Consider the following 26,642-nt stretch of genomic DNA (forward strand, 5'->3'; position numbering starts at 1 on the left):
GGCTTTCAACGTGTCTCTCGATCTCATGGCCACTCATTTATTCACTGTCCCACTCTCTATCTCTTCTTCCCTCCCTCACTCTCTCTTATTCTAGCTTCCCCCTCCCCTCTCCCCCCCCCCCTCCCCACGGCCGTTTCATCGGTGTATCTCTTTTTCTCTCATGTCTTGCTATCAATTCACCCTCTCTCTGTCTCCCTCTCTCAGTCTCTCTCTGACCAACACTTTCCTTCTCTCATCACCCCCACCCCTACCCCCCGTGTTATCCAAAACGCGGAGCCTGCATCGGGTCACGTCTCCGCAAAGCATTTATTTGAAAACATCAATCCAAGACAAGGTCTTGTTGTCGTCATTGATTACGTGATGGCCAGGAAGCAACGACGCACGGTGCAGGTCTGCATAACTGGCGGCGAACACACAATGGGCCTACCATGTGTCGGCAATAAGCTCTAGCAGCAAAGGAAAAAACGAAAAAAAAGGGGGGAAATAACAAAAAACAACAAAAACAACAACAAACCCGGAGGAACGGGGATGGGGAGGGGGTTACGAAAAGGGGATGGGGTGGGGGCTACGAAAAGGGGATGGGGTGGGGGTTACGAAAAGGGGATGGGGTGGGGGCTACGAAAAGGGGATGCAAACAAATTCCAAACAAGCGAAAAAAAAACCCCACAGGTCATGGCCTGAGAAGGGTGGGGACATGGGTGGGTAGGAGGGGGGGGGACATGGGGGGGAGGGGGGCATGGGTGGGTAGGAGGGGGGGAGTGGGGGGCATGGGTGGGTAGGAGCGGGGGAGTGGGGGGCATGGGTGGGTAGGAGGGGGGGAGTGGGGGGCATGGGTGGGTAGGGGGGCATGGGTGGGTAGGAGGGGGGCGAGGGGGGGCATGGGTGGGTAGGAGGGGGGGTGGGGGGCATGGGTGGGTAGGAGGGGGGGTATGGGTGGGTAGGAGGGGAGGGGTGGGGGATGGGTGGATAAGGGATGAGGAGGGGGGGAGGGGCGGTCGGGGAGTTATGACAAGGACAAAAGGAAGAAGAAGAAGAAAAAGAAGAACAACAACACACATGACATGGATAGAAAGAGGTGGGTGGGTGGGGCTGGGGTGAGGGGAGGGTTGTGGATGGTAAGGGGGGTGGGAACTTGGAACGAGATGAAGAGAATGCAAAAAAATGTAAGGGGAGTGATACCAAAGGAAGATAGATAGATAGATAGATAGATCCAGATTCAGTTTCAGATTCACGTCTCCGCACTGCTGGAGCAAATTTCCGCAGAACAGAGAGTAACAGTCCGAGGGTTACACCGTCAGCACGGGTCTTCATCTTCAAAATGGCCACTCTCATGGCGGCCCTAAACTTCGCTCGCTTCAACATGAACAAAGCGTAGACCGGCTGGAAGGCTCCACACACAGAGCGAAAGATCAGTGCATGTGAAGGCATGGTGCTTCACAATAGTGGTGGTCAACTTTCAAGTGATAACTGAACCAAAGTTCGGAGGTACACGACTTGAAATGCAGAGCACATAGAAACCCGACTTCGCAACTTCATGTACTCCCGCAAGCTCCTCTGGATAGATAGACACACACACACACACACAAAGGGAATCGGTAACAGTGAAAGAGAGTCAGAGATTGATGAAAGAGAGCTTCATCGTATAATATATGAGTGCAATGGACAAAACAACAGGCACATTGATTTCAGCTTCATCTGAAGGAGACGGCAGGTAAAATAGTAAAATGCTAGCAAACAACACGGAACAGATTAACAATGCGCTGTAACGAGTCCACATGCTGGAAAGAAAGAAACACACGGAACAGATTAACAATGCGCTGTAACGAGTCCACATGCTGGAAAGAAAGAAACACACGGAACAGATTAACAATGCGCTGTAACGAGTCCACATGCTGGAAAGAAAGAAACACACGGAACAGATTAACAATGCGCTGTAACGAGTCCACATGCTGGAAAGAAAGAAACACACGGAACAGATTAACAATGCGCTGTAACGAGTCCACATGCTGGAAAGAAAGAAACACACGGAACAGATTAACAATGCGCTGTAACGAGTCCACATGCTGGAAAGAAAGAAACACACGGAACAGATTAACAATGCGCTGTAACGAGTCCACATGCTGGAAAGAAAGAAACACACGGAACAGATTAACAATGCGCTGTAACGAGTCCACATGCTGGAAAGAAAGAAACACACGGAACAGATTAACAATGCGCTGTAACGAGTCCACATGCTGGAAAGAAAGAAACACACGGAACAGATTAACAATGCGCTGTAACGAGTCCACATGCTGGAAAGAAAGAAACACACGGAACAGATTAACAATGCGCTGTAACGAGTCCACATGCTGGAAAGAAAGAAACACACGGAACAGATTAACAATGCGCTGTAACGAGTCCACATGCTGGAAAGAAAGAAACACACGGAACAGATTAACAATGCGCTGTAACGAGTCCACATGCTGGAAAGAAAGAAACACACGGAACAGATTAACAATGCGCTGTAACGAGTCCACATGCTGGAAAGAAAGAAACACACGGAACAGATTAACAATGCGCTGTAACGAGTCCACATGCTGGAAAGAAAGAAACACACGGAACAGATTAACAATGCGCTGTAACGAGTCCACATGCTGGAAAGAAAGAAACACACGGAACAGATTAACAATGCGCTGTAACGAGTCCACATGCTGGAAAGAAAGAAACACACGGAACAGATTAACAATGCGCTGTAACGAGTCCACATGCTGGAAAGAAAGAAACACACGGAACAGATTAACAATGCGCTGTAACGAGTCCACATGCTGGAAAGAAAGAAACACACGGAACAGATTAACAATGCGCTGTAACGAGTCCACATGCTGGAAAGAAAGAAACACACGGAACAGATTAACAATGCGCTGTAACGAGTCCACATGCTGGAAAGAAAGAAACACACGGAACAGATTAACAATGCGCTGTAACGAGTCCACATGCTGGAAAGAAAGAAACACACGGAACAGATTAACAATGCGCTGTAACGAGTCCACATGCTGGAAAGAAAGAAACACACGGAACAGATTAACAATGCGCTGTAACGAGTCCACATGCTGGAAAGAAAGAAACACACGGAACAGATTAACAATGCGCTGTAACGAGTCCACATGCTGGAAAGAAAGAAACACACGGAACAGATTAACAATGCGCTGTAACGAGTCCACATGCTGGAAAGAAAGAAACACACGGAACAGATTAACAATGCGCTGTAACGAGTCCACATGCTGGAAAGAAAGAAACACACGGAACAGATTAACAATGCGCTGTAACGAGTCCACATGCTGGAAAGAAAGAAACACACGGAACAGATTAACAATGCGCTGTAACGAGTCCACATGCTGGAAAGAAAGAAACACACGGAACAGATTAACAATGCGCTGTAACGAGTCCACATGCTGGAAAGAAAGAAACACACGGAACAGATTAACAATGCGCTGTAACGAGTCCACATGCTGGAAAGAAAGAAACACACGGAACAGATTAACAATGCGCTGTAACGAGTCCACATGCTGGAAAGAAAGAAACACACGGAACAGATTAACAATGCGCTGTAACGAGTCCACATGCTGGAAAGAAAGAAACACACGGAACAGATTAACAATGCGCTGTAACGAGTCCACATGCTGGAAAGAAAGAAACACACGGAACAGATTAACAATGCGCTGTAACGAGTCCACATGCTGGAAAGAAAGAAACACACGGAACAGATTAACAATGCGCTGTAACGAGTCCACATGCTGGAAAGAAAGAAACACACGGAACAGATTAACAATGCGCTGTAACGAGTCCACATGCTGGAAAGAAAGAAACACACGGAACAGATTAACAATGCGCTGTAACGAGTCCACATGCTGGAAAGAAAGAAACACACGGAACAGATTAACAATGCGCTGTAACGAGTCCACATGCTGGAAAGAAAGAAACACACGGAACAGATTAACAATGAGCTGTAACGAGTCCACATGCTGGAAAGAAAGAAACACACGGAACAGATTAACAATGCGCTGTAACGAGTCCACATGCTGGAAAGAAAGAAACACACGGAACAGATTAACAATGCGCTGTAACGAGTCCACATGCTGGAAAGAAAGAAACACACGGAACAGATTAACAATGCGCTGTAACGAGTCCACATGCTGGAAAGAAAGAAACACACGGAACAGATTAACAATGCGCTGTAACGAGTCCACATGCTGGAAAGAAAGAAACACACGGAACAGATTAACAATGCGCTGTAACGAGTCCACATGCTGGAAAGAAAGAAACACACGGAACAGATTAACAATGCGCTGTAACGAGTCCACATGCTGGAAAGAAAGAAACACACGGAACAGATTAACAATGCGCTGTAACGAGTCCACATGCTGGAAAGAAAGAAACAAAGAAAAGCAACAACTGGAGGACAATGATGGCCGATCTACGAGCACATCAACGACCTTACAAGCACAAAACTGGCCGATCTACGAGCACATCAACGACCTTACAAGCACAAAACTGGCCGATCTACGAGCACATCAACGACCTTACAAGCACAAAACTGGCCGATCTACGAGCACATCAACGACCTTACAAGCACAAAACTGGCCAATCTACGAGCACATCAACGACCTTACAAGCACAAAACTGGCCAATCTACGAGCACATCAACGACCTTACAAGCACAAAACTGGCCAATCTACGAGCACATCAACGACCTTACAAGCACAAAACTGGCCGATCTACGAGCACATCAACGACCTTACAAGCACAAAACTGGCCAATCTACGAGCACATCAACGACCTTACAAGCACAAAACTGTGCACAGAACGACGCAATAAACCTGCTCTGACGTCATCTGATTTCGTTCCCCCCCTTCCCCCTCCCACTTACTCTTTCTGCTTTCGAGGTCGCATTTAACTGGTAACACAAAAGAATGGGACATCAGTCTCCACTGTGCACAATAGGCCTGTCGATAATGAATAATAAGCTATCCCGTGTACACGCGCACACACACACACATCTATCTATCTTTCTACCTATCTATCTAAACACACATCTCTCTCTCTCTCTCTCTCTCTCTCTCTCTCTCTCTCTATATATATATATATATATATATATATATCTGACAATCAATCAATGTGGTAGGGGGTCTATCTATCTATCTACCTATCTATCTGTGTGTGTGTGTGTGTGTGTGTGTGTGTGTGTGTGTGTGTTGGTGGAGGGTTGTGATAGGGGTGAAGCATGTGGATGAATTCATTACCTGCCACAACACATGTCGATGGGTCAGAGCATTCACCTGTTAAGTCTCCACCCAAGACCACTACAGGTAGGCCTGTCAGGATTCCAACTCCCACGCAAGCGGTGCCGTGGCGTTTAACGGGTTGTAGTGTGAATAAACAACCTTTAACGGGTTGTAGTGTGAATAAATAAATAACCTTTAACGGGTTGTAGTGTATAACCTTTAACGGGTTGTAGTGTGAATAAATAACCTTTAACGGGTTGCAGTGTGAAGAAATAACCTTTAACGGGTTGTAGTGTGAAGAAATAACCTTTAACGGGTTGCAGTGTGAAGAAATAACCTTTAACGGGTTGTAGTGTGAAGAAATAACCTTTAACGGGTTGTAGTGTGAAGAAATAACCTTTAACGGGTTGCAGTGTGAATAAATAACCTTTAACGGGTTGTAGTGTGAAGAAATAACCTTTAACGGGTTGTAGTGTGAATAAATAACCTTTAACGGGTTGTAGTGTGAAGAAATAACCTTTAACGGGTTGTAGTGTGAATAAATAACCTTTAACGGGTTGTAGTGTGAATAAATAACCTTTAACGGGTTGTAGTGTGAAGAAATAACCTTTAACGGGTTGTAGTGTATAACCTTTAACGGGTTGTAGTGTGAATAAATAACCTTTAACGGGTTGCAGTGTGAAGAAATAACCTTTAACGGGTTGTAGTGTGAAGAAATAACCTTTAACGGGTTGCAGTGTGAAGAAATAACCTTTAACGGGTTGCAGTGTGAAGAAATAACCTTTAACGGGTTGTAGTGTGAAGAAATAACCTTTAACGGGTTGCAGTGTGAAGAAATAACCTTTAACGGGTTGTAGTGTGAAGAAATAACCTTTAACGGGTTGTAGTGTGAAGAAATAACCTTTAACGGGTTGTAGTGTGAAGAAATAACCTTTGACGCACCAGGTGCACTTATACTGGGAATCGAACTCATGAACCTCTGGCGTGAATCCTGCGCTCTAACTATTCAGTCAGCAGACTGTTCGTGATTTTCAAACTGGGAAAAGGAGAAAACGTGGGGGGTTAAGGATTCTGTAAGGTGCTTTGTGGAGTCGGAAGGAAAAACTATGTTCCCAGCGTCTAGCCTTGATTCACTTATCAATATCTATGTTGGATATTGTTGGCCGATCAAATAAATGTAAGTGTCACGCAATAAGCATTGAAAGATAATGTCATCTGCTCTTCATAAGTATCACGGAATAAGCATTTAAAGCTATGACACAACTATTGTTTTCCGATGATTTGGCAGTTTCAAGTTAGAAAAAGACTGTGAAAGTAAAATCTTTCAATGTAATTCACTGAAGTCTACTTTTCAATGTAATTCACTGAAGTCTACCTTTCAATGTAATTCACTGAAATCTACCTTTCAATGTAATTCAGTAAGTGAAGTCTACCTTTCAACGTAATTCACTGAAATCTACCTTTCAATGTAATTCAGTAAGTGAAGTCTACCTTTCAACGTAATTCACTAAATCTGTCAATGTAAATCACCGCTGGCTACATTTCAATGTAATTACTGAAGTCCACCTTTCAATGTACTTCACTGAAATCTACCTTTCAATGTAATTCTCTACAGTCAACCTTTCAATGTAATTCACTAACTGAAGTCTACCTTTCGATGTAATTCACTGAAGTCTACCTTTCGATGTGATTCACTGAAGTCTACCTTTCAATGTAATTCACTAAAATCTACCGTTCAATGTAATACACAAACTGAAGTCTACCTTTCAATGTAATTCACTGAAGTCTACCTTTCAATGTAAATCACTGAAATCTACCTTTCAATGTAATTGACTAACTGAAGTCTACCTTTCAATGTAATTCACTGAAATCTACCTTTCAATGTAATTCACTAAATGAAGTCTACCTTTCAATGTAATTCACTGAACCTGTCAATGTAAATCACCGCAGTCTACCTTTCCATGTAATTCACAAACTGAAGTCTATATTTCAATGTACTTCACTGAAATCTACCTTTCAATGTAATTCTCTACAGTCAACCTTTCAATGTAACTCACTAACCGAAGTCTACATTTCAATGTAATTCACTGACTGAAGTCTACCTTTCATTGTAATTCACTAAACCTGTAAATGTATTTAAAAAACTGAAGTCAATCTTTCAATGTAACTCACTAACTGAAGTCTACCTTTCAATATAATTCACTAACTGAAGTCTACCTTTGAATGTAAATCACTGACTGAAGTCTACCTTTCAATGTAATTCACTAAACTTTTCAATGTAATTCAAAAACTGAAGTCAATCTTTCAATGTAATTCACTAACTGAAGTCTACCTTTCAATGTAATTCACTGAAGTCTACCTTTCAATGTAAATCACTGAAATCTACCTTTCAATGTAATTTACTAACTGAAGTCTACCTTTCAATGTAATTCACTGAAATCTACCTTTCAATGTAATTCACTGAACCTGTCAATGTAAATCACCGCAGTCTACCTTTCCATGTAATTCACAAACTGAAGTCTATATTTCAATGTACTTCACTGAAATCTACCTTTCAATGTAATTCTCTACAGTCAACCTTTCAATGTAACTCACTAACCGAAGTCTACATTTCAATGTAATTCACTGACTGAAGTCTACCTTTCATTGTAATTCACTAAACCTGTAAATGTATTTAAAAAACTGAAGTCAATCTTTCAATGTAACTCACTAACTGAAGTCTACCTTTCAATGTAATTCACTAACTGAAGTCTACCTTTGAATGTAAATCACTGACTGAAGTCTACCTTTCAATGTAATTCACTAAACTTTTCAATGTAATTCAAAAACTGAAGTCAATCTTTCAATGTAATTCACTAACTGAAGTCTACCTTTCAATGTAATTCACTGAAGTCTACCTTTGAATGTAATTCACTAACTGAAGTCTACCTTTCAATGTAATTCACTAAATCTGTCAATGTAAATCACCGCAGTCTACCTTTCAATGTAATTCACTAACTGAAGTCTACCTTTCAATGTAATTCACTGAAGTCTACCTTTGAATGTAATTCACTAAAGTCCACCACGGGGCTGAACAGAAAGAACAGAAGACACAGAGGATTAAAGAAAGTATGAAAAAAAGACAAGAAAAAAAAGACCACTCCAAACCGCCGATACTTAGTAAAAATGAAAGAGAATGTTATCACTGTTTTCAAGAGAGCATCGTATACACAGCCCAAATTTCACCAAGAGAAATACAACACAACACAATATACAACACAACACAATATATAACACAACACAACATACAACACAACACAACACAATATACAACGCAACACAATATACAACACAACAACACAATATACAACACAACAAAACACAACACAAGAACACAATATACAACACAACACAATATACAACACAACACATACCGTACAATACAACACAATATACAACACAACACAATATACAAAACAACACAACACAATATACAACACAACACAACACAATATACAACACAGAACAACACATACCATACCATACTATACAACACAACGCAACACAACACACACCGTACAACACAACACAATATACAACACAACACAACATACAACACAACACATACCGTACAACACAATATACAACACAACACGATATACAACACAACACATACCGTACAACACAACACAATATACAACACAACACGATATACAACACAACACATACCGTACAACACAATATACAACACAACACGATATACAACACAACATACAACACAACACACACCGTACAACACAACACAATATACAACACAACACAACATACAACACAACACATACCGTACAACACAATATACAACACAACACGATATACAACACAACACAGCACAACACAATATACGATACAACGTAACACAACACAACACAACACAACACAACACAACACAACGCAACACAACACAATGTGAACAGATTGACAGAGGAAGAGAAGGGAAAGAAAATGAACAATGGGGTTTGAAGAAATCAGCTCTGATGTTCGCGGTTGTTTATGAGAGCATTTTCACAGCAACATTAGAACTTTCAGGCCGACACACAAAACGCAAAGCAATCACTAGCAGCGTGTGCGAATTGATTACAGCTGAAGTTGTATCTCAGGAAATGGATTTATGAACTAATATTTGTTCTTTTGTTTTGTTCACGGAGGACACATCGTATAGCAAGAAACAGAAAGTCGGTCAAACAAAATCTGGTTATGTGTTCGCCTCCCACATGTTCAATCTCTCTGTCTCTCTGTGAAACTCTCTGTGAACACTCTGTGAAACTCTCTGTGAACACTCTGTGAAACTCTCTGTGAAACACTGTGAACACTGTGTGAACACTCTGTGAAACACTCTGTGAAACACTGTGAACACTGTGTGAACACTCTGTGAACACTCTGTGAAACACTCTGTGAAACTCTCTGTGAACACTCTGTGAAACTCTCTGTGAAACACTGTGAACACTGTGTGAACACTGTGAAACACTGTGAACACTGTGTGAACACTCTGTGAACACTCTGTGAAACACTCTGTGAAACACTGTGAACACTGTGTGAACACTGTGTGAACACTCTGTGAAACTCTCTGTGAAACACTGTGAACACTCTGTGAACACTCTGTGAAACTCTCTGTGAAACACTGTGAACACTCTGTGAAACACTCTGTAAACACTGTGTGAACACTCTGTGAACTCTCTGTGAACACTGTTTGGTACGGAAACATTTCCAAGGCAGAAGTTGCAGCCCTGAACAGGATCGTAAAAACTGCCACCAAGACTACCGGGGCTGAACTACCTTCTCTAGATGACATATAAGCGGCTACTCAAAAAAGCAAAATCAATCAGCCAGGACGAATCACATCCAGCTTTTGGGATTTTCGAGATGCTCCCCTCTGGTCGACGGTACAGAAGTATAAGGACGAAAACCAATCGCTTCGCCAACAGCTTTTTCGCCAAAGCAGTCAATGCCCTGTCTCTCGAACAAATTCAGTGTGATAAATAGAATTGTGCAATCAACAACCATCTACCTGAAGATCTAGTCATCAGCCCCGTCCACATGTAATATGCGGCTTCTGTTCAAACGTGTGTGTGAGTGTATGTGTGTGTGTGTGTGTGTGTGTGTGTGTGTGTGTGTGTGTGTGTGTGTGTGTGTGTGTGTGCGTTTGTGTGTGAGAGAAAAAGAGAGAGAGAGAGAATGTGTGTGTGTATGTGTGTGTGTGTGTGTGCAGTGCGTGCATGTGTGAGCATGCACAAGTTTTTGTATTGATATGCACTTGTATGTATCCTAATTTCTACTGGATCTGTGTTTGTGAATTTTTTCGATTTATGTTCGTACCTTGTTATGTACTACCCCCCCCCCCCCACCCCGCAATATTCCTTGTGACCCCAGTACACTTGGTAATAAAGAAATATTCTATTCTATTCTATTCTAATACCATCACCTTAGCTGAACAAACCACAAATAAATAAACGAAAGCGCCGTCACCGAAATTCGAACTCAGGATCCTCAGATTGAAAGTCCAGCGCTTTAACCATTCGGCTGTTGCGCCCGTCAAGAGAGAGAGAGAGAGAGAGAGAGAGAGAGAGAGAGAGAGAGAGAGAGAGAGAGACAGACAGACAGACAGACAGACAGACAGACAAACAGAGAGAGACAAGACAAGCAGTGAAGCAGTATCTGAAGCCAGCTGAGTGCTTGGTTACACACAATCAGTATATATATATGCGCATACAAGCGTGTAGATACAATACAAACAAACAAACAAACATACAAACATACATACAGACATGCATGCATGCATGCATGGATCCATCCAACCATCAATCCATCCAACCAACCATCCATCCACCTATACATACATACATACATTCAACGCACACACAATACGTTACAAAAAAGAAAAAAAGAAAAAAAAGGCAGCAATACAAGGGCATCCAGGAGTCATGACCTGGATGCGGCCCGGCCCCTTTAGAGTGTAAGGAGTTAAGGACCGAAACACTGGACTGAGGGGGGCTTCTCTGAAGACCCTGTACTGTCCAGCTCTCCCTAGAGTTCCTCATCACATCCATACATACATTCGACGCACACACAATACAGCGTTACAAATATACCTACACAATCAACTACTTTCATGTATGAGAGAGGGTCTAGAGGAAATGCTGCTGGAAGAGGGAAGTCTTGAGGTCAGATTTAAAAGAAGGCTGTGACGGAGGTGAGGCAGAGAGTTCCATATTTGAACAACACACGATGAAAAGGCTCGACCACCGTGCTGCTCTCTTTCTGCTAGGTAAGACCTTTCAAGTCATCTCCTTTATCATGATATGGTGAGCAGAGTGATGTTTCAAAGGTCAAGGTCATTACTTTGTTGAACAGAAAGAACTTGATAGAAACAGTATCTTAAATCTAATTATAATCAAGACTGGTATTGTGTGACTGGTCACGGGTACAGCATGTTCCCTGAGGAAACTCAAAACCAGTGGTGTTTGCTATGATCGTGATATACTTCTCTGTTTGGAATACTAATTTGAATGAAGAGAACAAGTTATATCTGTCGTTGCTTTCTATGTCTCGAAGCCTGTTTTGTTTGTAACATGCTATTATTCTCTGTAACATGCGCTTAAATTATCTTTGACTTCCGATATAAAACCATTCTTGAGCTTTAATCCTTGACACACCCAAACAAGTCCAAAACCTGGTTCTGTTTTGGTTTTCTCGGCATGGAAAACCCGGTGCTATTTCCCCTTCTGTCAAAAGCATTGTCTCGTACCAGTATGTGTATCAGACGAAACAAGAATCCCAACATTATCAGAAAAAAAAGCATGAAAAACAATGACACGACAACAAGAGTAGTCATTTTTATCAAGCAACAACACATTTACGCGAGAACACACACTGAATCGTCTAATATCACTGATAGTTAAAAGACGCAAAACTAAAGAACGAGCACACATTGTATATATAATGGGAGGAAAGGGCAATAACTTACCAGAGAAAACCCTAACAGCAACAACAATAATAATAAATTATTGTTATCATCACAACTTCTATCATTTTGGTTTTCATTGGAAGCAGAACCTAAAAAAACGGCTGAAGAACTGAAACGATCACACTCAGGATGTTGGCGACTTTCGGTTTCCACGTGACTGACTCCAAACGGAAATCGAAGGTGCATTCATACGCGCCTGCGCAATCGGTGACAAAGATCTGCAATTACCCTGCACCTGTTGCATTAAGTGTGCGAGGGGATTTATGTGTGAGTATTGTTAACTGTCTCTGTCCTTGCTTTTGAAGGAGAGAGAGAGAGAGAGAGAGAGAGAGTTATGTGTGAGTATTGCAAACTGTCTCTGTTCTTGCTTTTGAAGGAAACACCTCCGACACACAAACACCTCCGACACACAAACACACACAGAGACACACAGACACAACACACACACACACACACACCACACACACACACACACACACACACACATCTCCGACACACAAACACACCTCCGACACACAAACACACAGACAGACAGGCAGACAGACAGACACACACACACACACAGACACAGACACACACATCTCCGACACACAAACACACCTCCGACACAAACACACAGACAGACAGGCAGACAAACACATACACGCGCGCGCGCGCGCACACACACACACACACACACACACCACTACACACACACACACGCACGCACTCGCGCGCGCGCGCGCACACACACACACACACACACACACACACCACTGACCTCGTCCCAGCAGAAGGTGGTGAGGGGTCTGGCCTGGAAGAAGACGTGGTCCAGTTGATGTCCCACAATCTGTGGGATGACGGCAGCCAGTGCTGACCCCACGTTCTGAATGGCCATGGTCTGGTCAAACACCACATGGAACGGGAACAGGTCGAACAGCACTTGGGCTCTGGGAGAAAAATAGCGACACTGGTGATGGTAATCAACGATGATGATAGCAACAACAACAACAGTAATATCAACATTTAATGTGTGGCTATGGTCTGGTCAAACACCACATGGAACGGGAACAGGTCGAACAGCATTTGGGCTCTGGGAGAAAAACAGCGACACTGGTGATGGTAATCAATGATGATGATAACAACAACAACAGCAGCAGTAATATTAACACTGAATACATGCTGACCCCACGTTCTGTATGTGGTTGAAACATCACTTGGAGCGGCACAATATTAACATTGAGTTTCAGTTTCAGTTTCAGTAGCTCAAGGAGGCGTCACTGCGTTCGGACAAATCCATATACGCTACACCACATCTGCCAAGCAGATGCCTGACCAGCAGCGTAACCCAACGCGCTTAGTCAGGGCCTTGAGGAAAAAAAAAAAAGGTGAATCAATGAAAGATAAGCTTACACAAATAAATAAATAAAGAATATAATAAACCTATAATGTAAAAAAAAAAAAAAAAAAAAAAAAGCAAATAGATTTAAAACATTAAGACACCATTCACACATACACCCACCACATGCATAACCGATATGCACCGAACACGCAGTTTCACAGATATGAAAGCACAGTCAAATCAATATAAACGCTACATGAGCTCCAACACACACACACACACACACACCAACACCATTACCCTGCACCTCCTTACCCCCCTCCTCCACACACTCAATTCTAGTCTACGTATCACAGCTTCCACGGCACACACACACACACACACACACACACACACAACACACACACACACAGATGACCACTTACTTGTAACAAGCGCACACACATATGCCCAATCTCCACACACCATATGTAACAAAGATATATATTAAATATATATATATATATATATATAAATATATATATATATATATTATATATACGTTCCAATATCCTGTTGCTCCCACAGTGTAGGCATGCATACACTCACATTACCTCATCCTCTACCCCCACCTCCCCTCCGCACCCCCACCTCCCCCTCACACACCACACACACACACACACACACGCACGTGCACAGAACTCTACTGACACTTGTGTACACTTACACTCTCGCGCATGCACAAACGCACTCAAAAATACAGACCCACACAGGCACACAAACACACACATACACACACGCACAGAGGCTGCCACTGATTGGCCGCAAGAGGGATGGGAAAGATCTCTGATGCCAAGAAACGTGGCGTATAGTGTGTTGCTCAGTCTATTGTATTTGAAAAAGCCCACAGAGGACTCTGTTCCGTTTGAAGAAATTTGCGCAATGTTGGTTTGGAAATGATGCCGATATTTGTTTTGAGTAGCAAAGCATCGTGCTCTGCCTTTCATGTTAGAATTACGGCACTCCCCTCTCTCTGCTTTTATTTCTTGAGGCGATCGATGGTGTGATGGCCTTGTACCTGTTTCTTTTGATATTCTTTGAATATTCTGAAGATTCCGATTTTCAAGATGTAGGGCCGCTCGTTGGTGTTGCGTTTACCAGCAAGTCTGTCAGCTCGCTCATTTCCCTTAACACCTGCATGTCCCGGGCAGTATGACCATGTGAGTTTTTTAATCTGAAAGTTGCGCATTGCCATTATGCCACTCTGGGCTTCCCATTCCGTTTTCAATTTTCTGTCGTGGAGGTTCATTGAGTCGGTTAGAATCATGGCATGTTGGTTTCTGGGCGTATGGATGGACGATAGCCACTGGAGGGCATGTGTCACAGCTTCAACTTCCATCGTTTAGGCTGGAGGTTGTGACTTTGTAGGCAGCATTCTCTTCCCGAACTGTTTTTTTCCATTTTGTTTCGCAGTGAATCCCCCAACCGGATTGGTCTTTGGTGACTGAGCCATCTGTGTATATGATGATAGTCCTCTTCTTTACTGTTTTCTTCTATAGTAGTTTTCACTTCCCGCACATTTTTCCTTTGGGGCCCTTTCCCCACAAGTTTTCCCCTAGAGTGGGTAAGGGCTGGTAGAAAAGGGTTTTGGGGTTTTTTCGGGGTTTTTTCCCCCTTTTTTTTTCTTTGGGTTTTGTAGTGGGCAACTAGGGTTTTCTTCTTTTCCCCCATTTTTCCCCTCCCAGGGGCTGTTTTGGTTTTTTGCTGCGTCTGCATGTTTGAGGTTTTCTGATGTTTTAAAATAGGTCTTTACCTGTTCATTTGTTTTCGGGGCCCACAAAGGGTAAAAGGGGGTTTCGCGGGGTTTTGTGGGTGTTTTTTTGTTGTTCCAAGGAACCCTCATACTTCTTTTTGGACCTTTCTAATTTTAGGATTTGCTTTAAAAGGGGTGTTTTACCCAATCCGTAGTCGATCACACTGGGGCATGTTTTGGTATAGCAGGAAGAGGGCTTGTTCAATCCCTTTTGGTTGCTTTGCTTTTTTAAGATAAAAGGGCCTTTTTTTGCTTGGAACATATTTTCCTTATGTTTTTGAAGGTCACACCTTCAAATGTTTTTTTAAATACAGTTCATTTTTTCCGTTTGAATCCCTCGAGGACACAGAAGGGGTGTTTGCCGGGGTTCTTTTGTTATGCAAGCACTTTGGGGCTTTCGCTATTATGAAGCCTGTGTCTTTTGAAAACCATTGAGAAATTTGTTTGGGTTTTTTTGGACGGTTTATTCTTTCCGGGCTCTTTCGAAAGTTTAAAGCCGGGGCCCTCATCCCAAATAAAAGATTTTCCTTTGTTTTTTTAATTTTAACATTGAAACACCTGCCTACTTCTTTTGTTAAACTACAAACGGGGTCGCTTTTTTAAGCCCGGGGAAAGAGACGGGCTATCCCGCAACACCAGAAAAAATTACCGTTTTCTCGGGTTTTTGTAGATGTCGTTTATTACCCCCGCCGGAATGTACGACACGGTAAATTCTTTTTCCCTTTTATTTCATTCAGTTTTATGTTTTTAAAGCGAAAAAAAGGGTTTTTTTTTTAAAACAATAACTTTTAACCAAGTAAAAGATTTTAAAACCCTAAAAATAAAAAGGGACTTTTTTTTGAGAAAACAAGTGGAAATTTTTCTTTCATAAAGGGGTTTTCTCTCAGGTTTATTTTTTTTAAAACTGTGAATTCCGACGATTTTGTTTTTTTTGGGCAGTTTGGGCCAAATCCAGAAAGGGAAGGGGTTTCCAAAAATTTTTCTCGAAAAATTTTTGGGGCTTTCCCCAATTTTCCTCCAAGTTAGTGTTTGCGATTGAATATAGGATTGAAACGGCAGTCAACACTTGAAACAAAATGAGTTGAGCACCCTTTGAATTGTTAAATAGTGACCAATTTTTTTTGCAAAGACTCAGGGGGCCAATAGATCATAAAGCCCACTCATATGATTTTATTTTTCCCTAAAAATCACGGGGCGAATGAAATAGTGAAACCCTGTCACTGGAAAAAAACCACAATTTTTTTATGATCGAGTATAATTTAAAAATGAAATTTTTAAAGAGGGAAAAGATAGTTTAAAAAAAAATTAACCCCCTAGAAAAATTACTTTTAATTTCCCTTTTTTACTAGCACAAAGAATGCACCAAAATAACTTCCATGCTAAAAAAGAATTTCCCCTGTTTGAACAAAAAATAAAAAAATGTTTTGTTTGGGGTCAAATATCGATAAAAGTCCCAATTAAGAAAAAAAGAAATATAAAATAACAAAAAATTCGTTTCTAAAGGGCTTTTTTTTTTTTTTTTTTGTGCCCATAAGGGTGCTATGTTTTAAACAAGATGATGGAAAGAACTAAATTTTTTCCTATTTTATGCCAAATTTGGTGTCAATGAAAAATTTTGCAGAAAAAAGAAAATTTTTTAAAGTTTACCACGGAACACACACACACCCAACAACACACCCCCGAGTTAAAACAAACTCAGTTTACACAATGAGCCCAAAATAAAGATAAAAAAAAAAAAACCCAACAACAGGGATTTTAACTGAATCAGACCTACGAAGTAAAAAGGGAAGAAAAGGAAAAACCCACCCCCCCTCCCCCCTTCCCCCGCCCCCCCCTAAAAACCCCCCAGCCTCCCCCCCCTCCACCCCCCCCCCCACCCCCCAGCACACCCCCCCCCACCCCCAACCCCCACCCACTCCCATGCATACCCCCCCCCCCCCCCAAACCCCACATCCTAACAACCCCACAAATCCCACTGCACTACACCCCCCCCCCCCCCCACCCCCCCAAACCCCCCAAACTCCCACGCCTACACCCCCCCCCCACCCCCCAAACCCCCCAACCCACTCCCATGCCAAACCCCCCCCCCCCCCACCCCCAAAACCCCCACAACCCCCATGCATCAACCCCCCCCCCCCCTTTAAACCCCACAACTCCCCTGCATTTTAACCCCCCCCCCCCTCCCCACCACTTTTCCCCAAAGCACTCACCCCCCCCCCACCCCACACCCCCAAATCCCCAGCACAACCCCCCACCCCCCCCTCCAAAAACCCCCCCAAAACCCCACGCATACCCCCCCACCCCCCCCTAACCCCCCCACATTCCCACGCCTACCCCCCCCCCCCCCCCAACCCACCACACCCCCAGCACTACCCCCCCCCCCCCCCCTAACCCCCCAAAACTCCCCGACTACCCCCCCCCCCCCCCACCCCCTAACACCACCAAACTACTGCCTCACCCCCCCCCCCCTAACCCCACCCCCAACTCCTACCCCCCCCCCCACTCCAAACCCCACCCCCCTCCCTTGCATACACCCCCCCCCCCCCAACACCCCAAATCTCCGCAACCCCCCCCCCCCTCCCCCCCTTTCACCACCACAACCCCACTGTATTGCACCCCCCCCCCCACCTAGACGGATTCCCCCCGTGGCCCAACGGAGAGTAGGGGGCTGGTTATCGTCGGCGTGTACCCTCAAGGGGAGAAGGGGCCGTTCTGGATGCGCCATTTCCCCACGGGCAATGATGGGAAAATTTCCCCGAAGTTGAGCCGCTTCTTTGCTCCGCTCCCCTTAAGGGCCCAGCATTCTCTTTTTTTAAACGCTTATGCCAAAAGACAGCACCTCCACGAGAGCAGCAAGGGCACATTTCCCAGGAACGATTCTATGTATAGCTTGATTTTTCTTCAAGGGGTCCTTAATTTGTGGGCTTCAATTTCGCGGTACCTTCTTTTACTGGCATCTAGATCAACTTTGGGATCCGCTGTTGCATACGGGCAAAGTGCCTTCCAGTTAGCGGGGCTGGATCACGGGGTTTCGATGTGGGCAGGCCCCTCCTCCTAGGACCGGATGTTTGGGCCCCTTTTTGCCCCTTTTGCCGGATCTTTCGTAGGGATCTCTGGGAAAAATGCCCCAAATTGTTGAAAGTGACGGCGATACGTCTATTTTTACGCAAACAAAAAGGGGGACACAACACTTTTTAGGTTTTGATTTTTGGGCTGACCGATCCCTTTGTTTTCCACACCGTTTGTTGGTCTGCCCAAAGCGGGAAATGGCCTTGGGATGCACGTCACTTTCATCAAGGGGTCCGTTCTGCATAGGGGGCGCCCAGGTAGCAAAACTGTCATGACTTTATCTCTGTGTCTTATCTTGATTGAGGGGGGAGAGGCATGGCGTTTTTTGTGAGCTAGTGTTGATACATGGATCAGTCTTGCGAGGCTTTATGGGGATCCAAAACGTTGCAGGGGGCTGAGAACCTGTCCATAATGAATGCATGTTTCATGGTTTTTTGTGAGAAGCAGCGTCATCAGCAAAGAGGGGAAATCTCTCAACTTGCCTCAAACCTGGACCTGGCGTGGGGTCGCCCCAAAATTAAAAAGTTTGCCTTGTGTAAAGAATGTTAGCCCCGGTACAGTCTTGGAAAGGGTTATCGTATCAGAGAAAAATGGAGAAAAATGTGGGGCCCGGACGCACCCTGTTATCATTTACCCCAAGGGAAAATCCGACATGCCCTATTTTGTACCCCCTGCATGCCTGTGGAAAAGCATCAGCTGGGGTTTTTGGCTCTCTGGGGGAACTTAGGAGGATTTTCCCAACCCGGGGTTCACCGTCGAAGGGTTTTGTCAGGTCTAAAAGCCATGTGGGCTCCTGTTTCCCCCCGGGCACTTCCCCCTTTCTCTGGGTACGGAAAACCATTCCCCCCCCTGGGCGGAACCGCAATGTGCTTCAGGGGGTGACTGTTTGGAACGTCAACCCTCTGTCATTGATGCGGGCGAAAATCTTCGGGGAGCGAGGAAGGGATTCCACGTGGTTACCCCGGGTGTTTTGTCTCCCTTCCCCTTTGAAATTGGGCAATTGAAACTCCTTTAAATTCTGAAGGCCCCCCCTTCTCCCCCGTAAGGAACGGCGTAGTTGTTTTCGCACTGCCCATACTTTTTAGATGTAGCCGGTTCCACCCCTCCCGGGGCTTTTCCCCGACGTTTTCAGCTTCGGGCCCTTTGGGGGTTTGGCCCTTTGGGGAGGGGCACTACGAGCACTGAAGGTAGTGTGGAGGGGGCAATTACCTCTAGTCGACGATTTCCCGTCGAGGGTGTTTGAAGTGCTTTCTGCCCAGGGCATGATTTCTTTTCTTGTCGGGAGGGGGGTCGGTCCAGCTCGGACAGGGGTTTTTCCGTACTCCGGCCCATCACACCGGGGGAAACCCTCATGGGAAAATTTCAGTTGAGCCGCAGCGGCTGAAGTCTTCGGGTTTCTATCCCCCCCCCGTGTTCTTCATTTATGCGCCTCTTTTTCGATTTCTTGGTTTTTCAAGAAAATGTTTCCCTTTCCCCGGCTCTTTTTCGGCATGTGTCCTGATGCCCTAATCATTGTTCAGGAGTGAGATTCCCGAGTCATTTCGAACCAGTCTTTGTGGCTCCCCCGAAAGCCGGTGTGAGCTGTCTTTGGGGACAGCATCTTAAAGGGTCCTACCCCTTTACTCTCGATGCGAATTCTTGGGGACGCTGGGTTGCGCTGCTGCAGCACTTTGTGATAGGGAGCGGGGGTGTTTGTTCCGGGGGTTTCTGCCCGGGTGATTAAATTGGTAAGTCTGAGTTTCTTGCGGATACCCAGCGATGGCCTCCGACTCTCTTCATGCCGTGTAATGGAAAAAAACCCTGTCCCTTGCTGGACAATCTTTTGTCCACATTTGATGTTGGGGCGGGGGGCGCTTGTGTTCTGTACCGTCCCCTTTTGGAAGAGGGGGGTTGGTACGGGCACCCCGCTGCGCCAAGGGGAGGCAAAATCATCTGTTGGGGTTTTGCATTGCCAGTGCGGCGCCCAGGGGCTTTGGGGCCACGAGGAGAAGTCCACGCCGCCGGGCATTGAAAACCCCCAAGGATTTTTTCAGCCCTTCCTTTTTTTTTTTCTACCGCTGAAAATGTCGGCTGAGCTCCCCTAGAAAACTTCTTTATTATCAGGGGTTTGGGCACGTCGGGGGATGCATGATACGTGGCGAAGCGATCCCCCGGGCAGCTTCGACCGGGTATACCTTTTGTTTATCCCGGGGAAAACTTCAGGGGTTTCAAGCTTGGTTTGTTGGAAGTACGTGAGGGTTTTGGGGTGATTTGGTTCCCAAGCGTAGAAGGTGTGCCCCCCCCAACTTCCTTTATGGGTTTTTCCCCGGAAAAATGGTTTGCTCAGGGGTGCTATGTCCCGGTAGCATCAAACATTCTACAAAGCGTGTTGCCTTTTGGTCTGTCTCTGTCCTAAAGGGGGCGAAGTTCCGGCACCCCGATCCCCGGGGATATCCCCGGTTCTTTTCTTCGTTGTTTTCGACCCCTAGTGTTGGGTGTCCCCCGTAGGTGCGGTTTTTCCAATAGGGACTAGGTGGGGGAGCTTTGTTTTAGGCATCCTTTTTTTCCCCCCCCCCCGTGGGGGAAGCAGTGTGTCCAAAAAAGGGTGCTTTTACGGGTGGGAGGATCGGGGAAAGGGGGCCCCATCTGCCAAGCTACGGAGAAACATACCCCCCAAACCTGCGTGCAGAGTCAGATAGGGAATGCCAGCAGCATCTTGCCCGTCCCGTTCACTTATCCCTTTCCCCCAAGGGCTTGGGGGAAAATGGTGTTAAGGGTGCTCGTCATTTCCCCATTTGCCTGGTTCCTGCCACCAGGGGGCTTTTTTTTTTTTTTTTTGTAAGAGGAGTTTTGCAGTCCCTCCCCCCTCTCTCCGCCTACCGGCGTCAAGCCCAAAAGGTCAGATATGGGAAAGTTTAGGACGGCCCCCGGCAGGGCAGGTTTTTTCTTCAGAGTCCCTCTCCCAGGGGGCTCCAGAAGGAAAGAGCTCCCCCCGCCCCTTTGGGCCCTCCCTTCCCCTTCACACCCTTGGGGAAAAGGTTTTTGTCCACCCGGGGCCGTCGTTTTGGGAACTTTCACGGTGGCAGGTAGTATTTTTCATGGGCCAATAGCAAGGGCTATTCCTGTCCGACCCAAGCCCCCCCCCCCTAACACCCCCAAATCCCCCTGCATAAAACCCCCACCCCCCTAAACCACCCAATACAAAAAACCCCACCCCCCCCCTTCAAACCCCAATCCCCCTAACACCCCCACCCCCCCCCCCATCACCCCCCAAACCCCCTCACACACCCCCCCCCCCCCCCCTAACACCCCCCAACTCCCATCACTACACCCCCCCCCCCACCAAAACCCACCAAAAACCCCCCCCTAACAACCCCCCCCTAAACCCCCCCTCCCCCCAAAACCCCCACAACTCCCCCTGCACTAAACCCCCCCCCCCCAACCCCCCCAATCCCACTGACTCCCCCCCCCCCCCCCACCCCTACAAACCCCCCCCCCACCCCCAAAACCCCTATACCCCCCCCCCCCTAACCCCAACTCCCCCTGCACTTAAAACCCCCCCCCCCCCCACCCCCAACCCCCACATCCCCCCCAAAAAACCCCCAACCCCCCTCCAACCCCCACCCCCTAAAAACCCAAACTCCCATGCCACAAAACCCCCCCCCCCACCCCCCAACACCCCCACATCCCCCGCATAAAACCCCCCCTCCCAAAAACCCCCCCAACCCCCATGACTAACCCCCACCCCCCCCCAAAAACCCCCAATCCCCCCTGCACTATACCCCCCCCCCCACCTCCTAACACCACCCCTCCCCCTGCACAACCCCCCCCCCCACCCCTTAAAAAACCCACCCCAACTCCCCCTGCACAACCCCACCCCCCCCCCTTTCACCACCACCTTCCCCCGACAAACCCCCCCCCCCCCTTAAACCCCCACAAACTCCCCCTCAATCCCCCCCCCCCCCACCCCCCCCCACCCCTTCCCCCTCAATACCCCCCCCCCCCATCCCCCAAAACCCCAAAAACCCCCCCCACTGCATAACCCCCCCCCACCCCTAAAACCAACATCTCCCCTGCACTACACCCCCCCCCCCCAAAACCCCAAAACCCCCCAACCCCAACCCCCCCCCAAAAAAAAAATACACCCCCCCCCCCACCCCAACACCCCCACAACTCCCACTCATATACCCCCCCCCCAAACCCTCCCCCCCCCCCCACCCCCCCCCTGCACCCCCTCCCACCCTGTTAGGGGGGGAAGGGTTGGGGAAAGGGAAAAAAAAAAAAAACAAATCCCCAACACACCCCTAAAAATACTTTTAATTGCTTTTTACTACAAAAAAAAAAAAAAAAAAAAAAAAGTACGGCCATTCAAAAAAAAACAAAAACAAAAACAGTCATAAAAACAAGCTAAACTCCATTAAAAAAGCCATTTTTTCTTACATCAAAAAGGGGGGGGGAGAGGAGGAGGGGAAGAGCAGGGAAAACAAAAAAAGAACAACAGCCAAGCAAAACGGAAAAAAGAATAACAATTGAACAAGAAAAATAATAAAACTAAAAGAAGAAAACAACAAAACCAAAAAAAGCACAAAAACAAAAAAGAACAACAAGAAGAATAACAAAACAAAAAAGAAAAGAAGAAAAGTTCTTTAGTATCGACCAAAAATCACGGTTCGGCAAATCCATATCGAAAAGAAAAGGAAAAAGAAGAAAAAATTAGAAAAAGTAAACAAGAAGAAGAGAAACAGAAAATCGTGCCCCCCCTGGGGGAAGGTGTCAACAGGGTGTCCCCTTTTGGCCCTGGTTTGTACGCTGTTGTCGAAAATGATGAAGGGGGAGTGCGGGCCCTCCGCGGGTTTTCCCGCCGGAAACCCCGTGCCCCCACCCGGTTTTAAACGCGGCCCCCCTGCCGGGTCTGACCCCCGTTTTCAAGAAAACAAGACTTTTATTCAGGGAACCCATGGGGGGCCCAGAAAAGTTCCAAATTTTTTTTGTAACTAAACAAAAAAGGATTGTCCCCGTTTGTTTTTAAAATGGTCATTTTCGTGAAAAAAAAGAGGAAAAAAGAAAACAAAAAAATTTCCTAACAAAGATACAATCAACTGAGTGGGGATTTTTTTCCCCAACCAAATAAAAGAAATAACTTATTTAAAAAAAAGAACACAAAAAAAAAAAAACAACAGCAAAAATAAAGAATTAAAAAAGAAAGAAAAAAACTCAAAATGTTTACTCAGGAGTACCCTTTCCCGTCATCGATCATAAATCCATTCTTTGGGGACACGGCATATGGCACAGGTTACTGGCACAAGGACACTTGTTCAAGATACAAGGTGCCGAATACTTAGACACTTTTAATGTTGCAGAACAGGCGATCCACTGACCATTGTTCAAGATACAAGGTGCAAGAACATTTGGGTAATATTGTAGAACAGACGACCCACCAGCCAGATCCGGCCTGAAGGGACACGGTGTGCGTGAGGGCAAAAACGTGACACAGGGTACTGGATACGGAAACACTATCAAGATAGAAGGATACTTTATCAAGACACTAGATATAAGACAAATAATACTTGATCAAGATACTACTGCAAAAACAGGCCATCCATCACCAACGGGATCTGACCCTGAGTGGACATGACAGGATGAGGATCAACACAGTACACGGTACTGGACATGACAACACTTGATCAAGACATGACAGGGGTGAGGATCAACACAGTACATGACAACACTTGATCAAGACATGACAGGGATGAGGATCAACACAGTACACGGTACTGGACATGACAACACTTGATCAAGACATGACAGGGATGAGGATCAACACAGTACACGGTACTGGACATGACAACACTTGATCAAGACATGACAGGGATGAGGATCAACACAGTACACGGTACTGGACATGACAACACTTGATCACGACATGACAGGGGTGAGGATCAACACAGTACACGGTACTGGACATGACAACACTTGATCAAGACATGACAGGGGTGAGAATCAACACACTACACGGTACTGGACATGACAACACTTGATCACGACATGACAGGGGTGAGAATCAACACAGTACACGGTACTGGACATGACAACACTTGATCAAGATACCAGATACAAGAATACTTTGTAAAGGTACCGTTGTAGAACAGGCGACCCGTCAGTTATCGGATCTGAACCTGAGTGGACATGGCAGGGTCAGGGTCAACAGACTGTACATGGTACTGGGTACGAGAGCACTTGATCAAGACATGGTAGGATCAGGGTCAACAGACTGTACATGGTACTGGGTACGAGAGCACTTGATCAAGACATGGTAGGATCAGGGTCAACAGACTGTACATGGTACTGGGTACGAGAGCACTTGATCAAGACATGGCAGTGGTAGGTCAAAACATGGTGGATACAAGAATGCTTTATGTAGATACAAGAGCACTTTGTTAAGATAATGCTGTACAAAAGGCGATCCACCTGCCGGATCTAACCGCGAGTTGCAGGGTTGCAATGTTAAAACATGGTAAAATACTGAATACAAGAATGCTTCATCAAGGTTTTGGGGGGAAGTTGGGTTTTAAAAAAAAGGGGTGGGGGGGGCAGGTGGGGGAGTGGGGGGTGAAAAGGGGGGGGGGGTGGGCCTTAAGGTGGGGGTTTTTGGGTTTTGTTAAAAATTTATTGGGGTAAGTTTTTGAAAAAAAAGGGGGGTTTTGGGGGGATTGGGGAATTGGGTGGTGAATTTTTTTGGGGGTAAAAAAGTGGGGTTTGGGAAAATTGTTTTTTAAAAAATGGGGGGGGGGTTTTAAAGTTTTGGGAAATTTTTTTGGGGGTTGAAGGGGGGGGGGTTTTAAGGTGGGGGGAATTTTAAATTGTTAAAAAATGGGGGGGATGGTAAATTTCCCGGTTGGTTGTTAAAATTAAAAGGGGGATAAAGGGGGGATTGGGGTTTAAAAAAGGGGGGGGGGGGGGTTAGGGGAAAGGGGTTTGTTAGGATTGGGGGGGGTTTTGGTCCAGTGGGGTTGGGGGTTTAAAGGGGGGGGGGGGGGTGGAAAAAAATGGGTTTTAAGGGGGGGGGAAAAAAATTGTGGTGGTAGGTGGGGTGGGGAATCCCAAAGGGGGGTTTGAAAAAAAAACTTGTTGGTTCCGGGGTGGGGGTTTTTTGGGGTGGGGGTTTTTGTTTTTAAAAAAGGGGGGTGGAGGGTTTTGTTCCTGGGGGGAATTGAAGGGGTGGGGAAAAATGGGGGGTTTGGTTGGGTGGGAGTTGTTTGAAGGTGGGGGGGGGGTTAAAGGGGGTATTGGGTTGGGGGTTTTAGGAGGGGGGGGTTAAGATTGGTGGGTTTTGGGGTAAAGGATTTTAAGGGGTTATGGGTGGGATTTAAATTGTTAAGGAAATGGGGGGGGGGGGAAAAGGGGGTAACTGGGTTTTAAGGGGGGGGGTGGGGGGCGGGGGGGAAAAAATTTGGGGGGGTTAGGAAAAGGGGGGGTGTGTTTTGTAGTAAAAGGGGATTTGTTTTTTTAATGCTGTAAAATGGGATTGGGGGTTAGGGGGTTGGGGGGGGGTTGATTTTAAAACGGTTTTTAAAATTGTAAAAAAGGGGGGGGGGGTTTAAGTTGGTCAAAAAATTTTTGAAGGGGGGGGGATTTGTGGGGGGGATTGGGGGTTTGGACGGGGGGTGGGGGGGGAGTAAAGGGGGAAAATTTTTTGAACGGGGGAAAAGGGGGGTGTTGTGTGGTGGGGTTGGGGTGGTGTTGGGAGGTGGGGGGGGGGGGGGGGTGTGGGGGGAAGTTGTGTGGGTTAGGAGGTGGGGGGGGGGGTAGTTGAGTGGGAGTTTTGGGGTGTTAGGAGGTGGGGAGGGGGGGTTTTTGTTTTTTTGGGGTGTGGGATTTGTGTGGTGTTAGGGGGGTTGGGGGGGGGGGTTTGTAGTGGGGGAGTTGTGTGGTTTTTTTAGGAGGTGGGGGGGGGTTTGTAATGGGAGTTGTGTGGTGTTAGGGGGTGGGGGGGGGGGGGGGGTTTGGTGGGGGGATTTTGTGTGGTGTTAGGGGGGGGGGGTGTAGGGTGGTGGGGTTGGTGGGTTGGGAGGGGGGGGGGGGGGGTTGGGTGTGGTGGGGTTTTTTTGGGGTTTGGTGTTAGGGGGGTGGGGGGGGGGGGTTAGTGGGGTGGGAGTTGGGGGGTGGTTTTTAGGGGGTTTGGGGGGGGGGAGGGGGGGGGGGGGGGGGGGGGGGGGGTTA

General features: G+C 46.1%; 1 protein-coding gene across 1 annotated transcript in view; it reads right to left on the reverse strand.

Annotated features, from left to right (window-relative positions):
* The window catches only part of LOC143286380 (soluble guanylate cyclase gcy-31-like), a 131,291-nt gene that overhangs the window by 72,352 nt on the left and 32,297 nt on the right, over window positions 1-26,642 (reverse strand). The window contains exons 2-5 of the mRNA XM_076593921.1: window positions 23,861-23,874; window positions 20,059-20,350; window positions 18,614-18,681; window positions 13,022-13,190 (exon numbers count right to left, since the gene is read on the reverse strand). Coding sequence (XP_076450036.1) covers window positions 13,022-13,190; window positions 18,614-18,681; window positions 20,059-20,350; window positions 23,861-23,874 — 543 coding nt within the window. The remainder of the gene's footprint in view (window positions 1-13,021; window positions 13,191-18,613; window positions 18,682-20,058; window positions 20,351-23,860; window positions 23,875-26,642) is intronic.

The sequence above is a fragment of the Babylonia areolata genome, chromosome 10 (genome assembly GCF_041734735.1).
Source record: "Babylonia areolata isolate BAREFJ2019XMU chromosome 10, ASM4173473v1, whole genome shotgun sequence".
NCBI lineage: Eukaryota > Metazoa > Mollusca > Gastropoda > Neogastropoda > Buccinidae > Babylonia > Babylonia areolata.